We start from the raw sequence: 9782 nt of genomic DNA, 5'->3' as shown, positions 1-9782 counted from the left end.
TCCGGCGATAGTAGACCAAACGACGATTCGCGAGATCGCCGAGCTCAAACTCAGCCTTCAACAGATGAGCTCGCAGATCCATCAAGCGACGAGCATATCTCCTCAGATCGACATCATTATTGCCTCCACCTCGCGCTCGCCTTTCGCTGGCGAGTTAACCAGAGTCCAGCTCCGCAAAATAGAAAAGCTTCGTCTTCCCGAATACAAACCCGGCGGTGACCCTGTCGAGCATCTAACAGCCTTCATAATAACGATGGCCAGAGCTCGTCTTTCCAACGAAGAGAAGGACGCATGATACTGTCAGCTTTTCGTCGAAACACTGAACGAACAAGCGCTAACTTGGTTCTCGCAGCTCAGCGAGAACTCGATTCGCAGTTTCCGAGACCTTTCAGTTGTGTTTCTCAAGACTTACATCATGTTCGCCAAGCGAGCAGCAACCGCTTCTAGCCTGTGGAATATGGCGCAAACAAAGGACCAAAGCCTTAAAGACTACATGGAAAAGTTCAAGACGATCGTTTCCTGAGTCGATGTTCCTGATCACATCGCTATCGACGCCTTGATGAACACTCTCCTCGTCAACTCGAAGTTTCGAAAGGACTTGTATTCCAACCCTACAACTTCGCTCCCTGACGCTATCGCCAGATCTCACAACTTCATCCGAATGGAAGAAGACACCAAGGCGATAATCCGAAAGCAGAACGCCGCCAAGCCTGCAGCAGCCAAGAGTGCGGGTGCTCGGACAGAGCCGCGCCAGCACGCACCAAGTGATACTGGCAGCAAAAAGGGCGGTCTCCTCTACGTCGTAGATGAGAACAATGCCCCCGTTTCAACCATGGTCATGCACGACAAAAAATGGAATGTCTATCAGCGAGAAACCGACTCTCCCGATGCGTCTCCTAGTACCCCGAGTGCTGGAACCGTGGCTAAAGTCGATTCGGCGACGGGACCGACCAGAACGCCCATCGATCTTACGAAGCATTGCAAGTATCACGACGTTAAGGGGCACGATACGACTGAGTGCAAATCTCTCTACGCCCAGTTCCTCTCCTCGATCGAAAGCGGAGATTACAAGATCCAGCCGCCGAAACCCAAACCGAAGGGGGAGAACAGCTGGAGCAGGAACAAAGACAAGAAAGCTCAGCGAAAATCGCAGAGCAAAAATCGTAAAAGTGACAAACAGCCAAAGGACGCAGAAAAAGCTGCCCGAGAGACCGACGATGACGACGACTCGGCAGATGACGATCAGCCGGCCAATCGCCAGCGCATCGAAGTGATCCGCGTCCAACCGCAAGGAGAGAACGAACCGGGATCCTCGTCCGACGAGGACGACGACATGAAAACTTTCCAAAGCACCAGGGACTCCTCGATCAAAAGCTCCAATCTACTACCGAGGAAACAACAGTCTACACCGATCTCCGCCTACGGATCGACTCGAACCGAGCCGCGAAAGCTTCAGCGCAAGAATTCTCTCACCAGCAGTCCGCTGAAAAGCCGAACTGTGATTTGCGAGACAAACTCAACGCGAAGATCGGTGATCTGCGGACAACCCTCAACCACAAGAAAAGGGATATTGCCGATACGAGTAACGACCTTCGCGACGTGCACCGTGCAAAGCATGCACAAACTCGTCCCCGGATAAACGTCATTATGGGCGGATCACCTCCTTGCGGCGATTCGGTTAGATCAGTCAAGGACTATCGCAGGCAAGCCACCACTTCCCAACGATGGCCCAGAAGCAAGTAGACGATCAGCCGATTACCTTTTCGTCTGATGACACACTCGGCGTACACCTCCTTCACAACGATCCTCTGCTCGTCGTGCTTGGCATTGACAAGTACGACGTCACAAAAGTGCTCATCGACACCGGTAGCTCGGTCGATATCATCTTTCGCGAAACCCTCGTGAAAATGGGGATCGATCTCAACGACGTTAAGCCCTCAACTCGAACCCTGACAGGATTCAACGGATCTTCCGAAGTAATCGCCGGCACGATCCGCCTCTCGGTTCATGCATGCGGAGTCACGCGAACGGTCAAGTTCTCCGTCGTCGGCTCCAAAGCTCCTTATCACATTATACTTGGCACCCCATGGTTACATTCCGTGCGAGCAATCGCATCAACGTACCATCAATGTGTTAAGTTTCCGGGATCCGACAGATCTGTCAAAACTCTGAAAGGGGACCAGCAGGCTGCACGTGACCTCCTGATCGCCACGGTTAAGATTCAGCGCTCTTAGTCGCTCGTCAACTCGATCTCTCCCCCTGCGAGCAAAGTTTGTCCGCAAAAAGAAGAGGTTCTAGAAGTACCGATCAACAACTCGGACCCGAGCAAATCCGTCCGAGTAGGCGCGTTTTTATCTGCCGCAATGCAGCAGAAGATCCTCGACTTTCTCAAGCAGAACTTGTCCTCATTCGCTTGGACAATGTCCGATATGAAAGGAATCGATCCAGCTATCACAACTCACGAACTCAATGTTGACCCCAGTTTCAAACCCATCCGCCAGAAGAGAAGAAAGTTGGGTCCAGAGCGATCCAAGGCAGTCGCTGAAGAAGTCGAACGTCTACTCGGCGCCGGCTCAATTACCGAAGTTCATTACCCAGAATGGTTAGCCAATCCAGTGGTCGTTAAGAAGAAGAACCGTAAATGGCGCATCTGCGTCGATTTTACCGATCTCAACAAAGCATTTCCTAAGGACAGCTACCCGTTGCCTAGCATCGATCGCCTAGTCCAGTCGACAGCCGGCAACGAGATGCTGACATTTATGGATGCTTTCTCGGGTTACAATCAGATCTTAATGCACCCAGACGACAGGGAGAAAACCGCGTTCATCACCGACCGAGGAACTTACTGTTATAAAGTGATGCCCTTCGGACTGAAAAACGCCGGAGCAACCTACCAGAGCCTTGTCAATCGGATGTTCGCCGACCAGCTGGGAAAAAACAATGGAAGTCCACATTGACGACATGCTCGTCAAATCACTCCGAGCTGATGACCACCTAATGCACTTGAAGGAATGCTTTGCGATCCTCAACAAGTACGAGATGAAGCTGAACCCCGCCAAGTGTACCTTCGGCGTCTCCTCAGGCGAATTCCTCGGTTACGTCGTCACGCAACAAGGAATAGAAGCCAATCTCAGCGGTCCATGATCTCTCAAGTCCGAGAAACTGCCGAGAAGTGCAGACTAACGAGACGCATCGACGCACTTCATCGCTTTATCTCCCGATCTACCGACAAGTGCCTCCCCTTCTACGATCTCCTCCGAGGGAACAAGAAGTTCATTTGGGATGACAAATGCGAGGACGCATTCACTCAACTTAAGCAGTACCTGACGACTCCTCTCGTCCTAGCCAAGCCGGATGTTGGAGACGTCCTATCTCTCTATATCGCAGTCTCCTCAGCAGCCGTCAGTAGCGTCCTAATCAAAAGGATCGCGGCGAGCAGCGTCCGATTTTTTACACGAGCAGACGGATGACTGGTCCGGAAACCAGATACCCAACCTTGAGAAGCTGGCTCTGGCCGTCGTTGATTCTGCGAGAAAGTTGCGACCCTACTTCCAATGCACTCTATCGAAGTGTTAACCGACCAACCGCTCCGCACCGTCCTGCAAAATCCCAACAGAGCTGGCCGGTTGACTAAGTGGGCAATTGAACTGAGCGAACTTGACATCACCTATAAATGCCGAACAGCCGCCAAGTCTCAAGTCCTTGCAGATTTCCTTGTAGAGCTCACACCATACCTTGCGCAGGACCTCGACATTCCAAGTCCCAACTGGATTCTCCACGTCGACGGGTCATCAACGAGCAAAGGATCAGGAGTCCAACTTCAGTCACTACGGGAGAACTCATTCGGCAGTCTTTCAGTTTCGGTTTCCCAGCCTCCAACAACGAAGCGGAGTACGAGTCACTAATCGCGGGTCTCCGTCTCGCCGAGCCGTTAAAGCCAAACGCTTAAGTGCTTATTGCGACTCGCAGCTTGTCGCTAGCCAGTTTAGCGGCGACTACGATGCTCGCAACGACCGAATGGACGCATATCTCCGGGTAGTCCAAGAACTTGCCAAGGAATTCGATTTCTTCGAACTTACCAAGGTTCCCCGAGGAGAGAACGTTTGCGCCGACGCATTAGCTGCACTCGGGAGCAAACTCCATGACCAAGTCAAAAGGACAATACCCATACACCGAATCGATAGACCGAGTATCAACGCTCCCTCCACAGAAAGTACTCCCACTGCACCAATCTCCGCAGCAACTCGACGATCCACTAACGATCCCAACAACACCGAGATGCCCGATTGTGACGACACCCCGATTGATTGGCGAGTAGAGTTCCTCGATTACCTCATTCGCGGGGAACTGCCAACAGATAAGTGGGCAGCAAGACGCCTGAAGAGACGCAGCGCCCACTACGTCGTTATGAACAACGAACTTCACCGAGTAACCGCGAACAAGGTACTCTTGAAGTGCATCCAAGGTGATGAAGTGCGACGAGTGATGGCAGAAACACACGACGGAGCGGGAGGAAATCATTCAGGAGGCCGAGCTCTCGCCCTCAAGGTCGGAGCTCGGGCTTCTTTTGGCCATCAATGAACACCGATTGCGAAGCATATGCCCGTCGGTGCAACAAATGTCAGCATCATGCCCGAGTATCCACAGCCCTACCGAGCTGCTGCGGACGTCTGCGGCTCCGTATCCATTCATGCGATGGGGTATGGATATCATCGGGCCAATGCCGAACTCGCGCCAGCGTTGCTTTATCTTGGTCCTCACTGACTATTTCACTAAGTGGATCGAAGCCGAGGCCTTCTCTCAGGTGACGGACAAGGAAGTCTGCACCTTTGTCTGGAAAAATATCATCTGCCGTCATGGCTTACCATACGAGATCGTGACGGACAACGGCTCTCAGTTCATGTCTGGAAACTTCAAGGAGTTCTGCAGTAAATGGAATATCCGCCTTAGCCCTTCGACTCCCCGCTACCCGCAAGGAAACGGACAGGCGGAATCCTCCAACAAGATTATCATCGATGGGATCAAGAAACGGTTCGACCTCAAGAAAGGCCATTGGGCCGACAAACTGGACGGTGTCCTCTGGTCGCACCGAACGACTCCTCGTGGTGCGACCAAATCCACCCCTTTCTCCCTTGCTTACGGGATGGAAGCAATGGCCCCTGCAGAAGTCAACGTGACGAGTCTTCGCCACGCCAAGATGCCTTAGTTCGTCGAACTCAACCAAGACATGCTCCTTGACGCCCTCAACGAACTCGAAGAGAAACGCGATCAGGCACTTCTCCGGATCCAGAATTATCAAAAACCAGATCGAGAGTTACTACAACAAGAAGGTCAAAGCGCGCCCTCTCGAACTCGGTGACCTCGTCCTCCGGAAAGTTTTTTGAAAACACTAAGGAACTAAACTCTGGAAAGCTAGGAACCAACTGGGAGGGACCTTACAAGATCACTCGAGTCGTCAAACCCGGCGTCTACCGACTCAAGACTTCCCACGGAGAGGCAGTCCACGAGCTTGGAACTCGATGCACCTTCGTCGCTTCTACCAATAGAAACACCTCTCCCATCTCTCCGAGTGAATGAAACACATCTCCCATGTTAGGCTATGGTAGGTCATTCACTCGGAGAGGTGATAGAGGTGTTTCTATTGGTAGAAGCGACGAAGGTGCATCGAGTTCCAAGCTCGTGGGACTGCCTCTCCGCGAGAAGTCTCGAGTCGGTAGACGCCGGTTTGACGACTCGAGTGATCTTGTAAGGTCCCTCCCAGTTGGTTCCTAGCTTTCCAGAGTTTAGTTCCTTAGTGTTTTCAAAAACTTTCCGGAGGACGAGGTCACCGAGTTCGAGAGGGCGCGCTTTGACCTTCTTGTTGTAGTAACTCTCGATCTGGTTTTGATAATTCTGGATCCGGAGAAGTGCCTGATCGCGTTTCTCTTCGAGTTCGTCGAGGGCGTCAAGGAGCATGTCTTGGTTGAGTTCGACGAACTGAGGCATCTTGGCGCGGCGAAGACTCGTCATAATGACTTTTGCAGGGGCCATTGCTTCCATCCCATAAGCAAGGGAGAAAGGGGTGGATTTTGTCGCACCACGAGGAGTCGTTCGGTGCGACCAGAGGACACCGTCCAGTTCGTCGGCCCAATGGCCTTTCTTGAGGTCGAGCCGTTTCTTGATCCCATCGATGATAATTTTGTTGGAGGATTCCGCCTGTCCGTTTCCTTGCAGGTAGCGGGGAGTCGAAGGGCTAAGGCGGATATTCCATCTACTGCAGAACTCCTTGAAGTTTCCAAACATGAACTGAGAGCCGTTGTCCGTCACGATCTCGTATGGTAAGCCATGACGGCAGATGATGTTTTTCCAGACAAAGGTGCGGACTTCCTTGTCCGTCACCTGAGAGAAGGCCTCGGCTTCGATCCACTTAGTGAAATAGTCGGTGAGGACCAAGATAAAGCGACGCTGGCGCGAGTTCGGCATTGGCCCGATGATATCCATACCCCATCGCATGAATGGATACGGAGCCGCAGACGTCCGCAGCAGCTCGGTAGGGCTTTGGATACTCGGAGCGTGGCGCTGACATTTGTCGCACCGACGGGCATATGCTTCGTAATCGGTTTTCATTGATGGCCAAAAGAAGCCCGAGCTCTGGACCTTGAGGGCGAGAGCTCGGCCTCCTGAATGATTTCCTCCCGCTCCGTCGTGTGTTTCTGCCATCACTCGTCGCACTTCATCACCTTGGATGCACTTCAAGAGTACCTTGTTCGCGGTTACTCGGTGAAGTTCGTCGTTCATAACGACGTAGTGGGCGCTGCGTCTCTTTAGGCGTCTTGCTGCCCACTTATCTGTTGGCAGTTCCCCGCGGATAAGGTAATCGAGGAACTCTACTCGCCAATCAATCGGGGTGTCGTCACAATCGGGCATCTCGGTGTTGTTGGGATCGTCAGTGGATCGTCGAGTTGCTGCGGAGATTGGTGCAGTGGGAGTACTTTCTGTGGAGGGAGCGTCGATACTCGGTCTATCGATTCGGTGTATGGGTATTGTCCTTTTGACTTGGTCATGGAGTTTGCTCCCGAGTGCAGCTAATGCGTCGGCGCAAACATTCTCTCCTCGGGGAACCTTGGTAAGTTCGAAGAAATCGAATTCCTTGGCAAGTTCTTGGACTACCCGGAGATATGCGTCCATTCGGTCGTTGCGAGCATCGTAGTCGCCGCTAAACTGGCTAGCGACGAGCTGCGAGTCGCAATAAGCACTTAAGCGTTTGGCTTTAACGGCTCTGGCGAGACGGAGACCCGCGATCAGTGACTCGTACTCCGCTTCGTTGTTAGAGGCTGGGAAATCAAAACTGAAAGACTGCCGAATGAGTTCTCCCGTAGGTGACTGAAGTTGGATTCCTGCACCTGATTCTTTGCTCGTTGATGACCCGTCGACGTGGAGAATCCAGTTGGGACTTGGAATGTCGAGGTCCTGCGGAAGGTATGGTGTGAGCTCTACAAGGAAATCTGCGAGGACTTGAGACTTGGTGGCTGTTCGGCATTTATAGGTGATGTCGAGTTCGCTCAGTTCAATTGCCCACTTAGTCAACCGGCCAGCTCTGTTGGGATTTTGCAGGACGGTGCGGAGCGGTTGGTCGGTTAACACTTCGATGGAGTGCGATTGGAATTAGGGTCGTAACTTTCTCGCAGAATTAACGACGGCCAGAGACAGCTTCTCAAGGGTTTGGTATCTGGTTTCCGGGCCAGTCATCCGTCTGCTCGTGTAAAAAATCGGACGCTGCTCGCCGCGACCTCTTTGATTAGGACGCTACTGACGGCTGCTGAGGAGACCACGATATAGAGAGATAGGACGTCTCCAACATCCGGCTTGGCTAGGATGGGAGGAGTCGTCAAGTACTGCTTAAGTTGAGTGAATGCGTCCTCGCATTTGTCATCCCAAATGAACTTCTTGTTCCCTCGGAGGAGATCGTAGAAGGGGAGGCACTTGTCGGTAGATCAGGAGATAAAGCGATGAAGTGCGGCGATGCGTCCCGTTAGTCTCTGCACTTCTCGGCAGTTTCTCGGACTTGGGAGATCAAGGACCGCTGAGATTTGCTTCGGATTGGCTTCTATTCCTCGTTGCGTGACGACGTAACCGAGGAATTCGCCCGAGGAGACGCCGAAGGTACACTTGGCGGGGTTCAGCTTCATCCCGTACTTGTTGAGGATCGCAAAGCATTCCTTCAAGTGCATTAGGTGGTCATCAGCTCGGAGTGATTTGACGAGCATGTCGTCAATGTGGACTTCCATCGTTTTTTTCAGCTGGTCGGCGAACATCCGATTGACAAGCCTTGGTAGGTTGCTCCGGCATTTTTCAGTCCGAAGGGCATCACTTTATAACAGTAAGTTCTTCGGTCGGTGATGAACGCGGTTTTCTCCCTGTCGTCTGGGTGCATTAAGATCTGATTGTAACCCGAGAAGGCATCCATAAATGTCAGCATCTCGTTGCCGGCTGTCGACTCGACTAGGCGATCGATGCTAGGCAACGGGTAGCTGTCCTTAGGACATGCTTTGTTGAGATCGGTAAAATCGACGCAGATGCGCCATTTACCGTTCTTCTTCTTAACGGCCACTGGATTGGCTAACCATTCTGGGTAACAAACTTCGGTAATTGAGCCGGCGCCGAGTAGACGCTCGACTTCTTCAGCGACTGCCTTGGATCGCTCCGGACCCAACTTTCTTCTCTTCTGGCGGATGGGTTTGAAATTGGGGTCAACGTTGAGTTCGTGAGTTGTGATAGCTGGATCGATTCCTTTCATATCGGACATTGTCCAAGCGAATGAGGACAAGTTCTGCTTGAGAAAGTCGAGGATCTTCTACTGCATTGCGTCAAATAAAAACGCGCCTACTCGGACGGATTTGCTCGGGTCCGAGTCATCGATCGGTACTTCTAGAACCTCTTCTTTTTGCGGACAAAATTTGCTCGCATGGGGAGAGATCGAGTTGACGAGCGACTGAGAGCGCTGAATCTTAACAGTGGCGATCAGGAGGTCATGTGCAGCCTGCTGGTCCCCTTTCAGAGTTTTGACAGATCCGTCGGATACCGGAAACTTAACACATTGATGGTACGTTGATGCGATTGCTCGCATGGAATGTAACCATGGGGTGCCAAGTATAACGTGACAAGGAGCTTTGGAGCCGACGACGGAGAACTTGACCGTTCGCGTGACTCCCCATGCATGAACCGAGAGGCGGATCGTGCCGGCGATTACTTCGGAAGATCTATTAAATCCTGTCAGGGTTCGAGTTGAGGGCTTAACGTCGTTGAGATCGGTCCCCATTTTCACGAGGGTTTCGCGAAAGATGATATCGACCGAGCTACCGGTGTCGATGAGCACTTTTGTGACGTCGTACTTGTCAATGCCAAGCACGACGAGCAGAGGATCGTTGTGAGGAGGTGTACGCCGAGTGTGTCATCAGACGAAAAGGTAATCGGCTGATCGTCTACTTGCTTCTAGGGCCATCGTTGGGAAGTGGTGGCTTGCCTGCGATAGTCCTTGACTGATCTAACCGAATCGCCGCAAGGAGGTGATCCGCCCATAATGACATTTATCCGGGGACGAGTTTGTGCACGCTTTGCACGGAGCACGTTGCGAAGGTCGTTACTCGTATCGGCAGTATTCCTTTTCTTGCGGTTGAAGGTTGTCCGCAGATCACCGATCTTCGCGTTGAGTTTGTTTCGCAAATCACAGTTCGGCTTTTCAGCGGATTGCTGGTGAGAGAATTCTTGCGCTGAAGCTTTCGCGGCTCGGTTCGAGTCGATCC

The 9782-nt window shown here is 52.2% G+C and overlaps 1 protein-coding gene across 1 annotated transcript; it reads left to right on the top strand.

The window, feature by feature from the left end:
- The first annotated feature begins 1724 nt into the window (after nt 1-1724).
- Nucleotides 1725-2234, top strand: LOC130497583 (uncharacterized). Its single transcript, XM_056990504.1, has one exon. It carries the CDS (start codon nt 1725-1727, stop codon nt 2232-2234), a length of 510 nt encoding a protein of 169 aa, XP_056846484.1.
- Nucleotides 2235-9782: the final 7548 nt, after the last annotated feature.

The sequence above is a fragment of the Raphanus sativus genome, chromosome 1 (genome assembly GCF_000801105.2).
Source record: "Raphanus sativus cultivar WK10039 chromosome 1, ASM80110v3, whole genome shotgun sequence".
Classification (NCBI taxonomy): domain Eukaryota; kingdom Viridiplantae; phylum Streptophyta; class Magnoliopsida; order Brassicales; family Brassicaceae; genus Raphanus; species Raphanus sativus.
This window is presented reverse-complemented; position numbering and strand designations above follow the sequence as displayed.

Bases quoted from the DNA above. Each gene is read 5' to 3' on its own strand.
- LOC130497583 (XM_056990504.1), top strand. From the start codon at position 1,725: ATGGCCCAGAAGCAAGTAGACGATCAGCCGATTACCTTTTCGTCTGAT.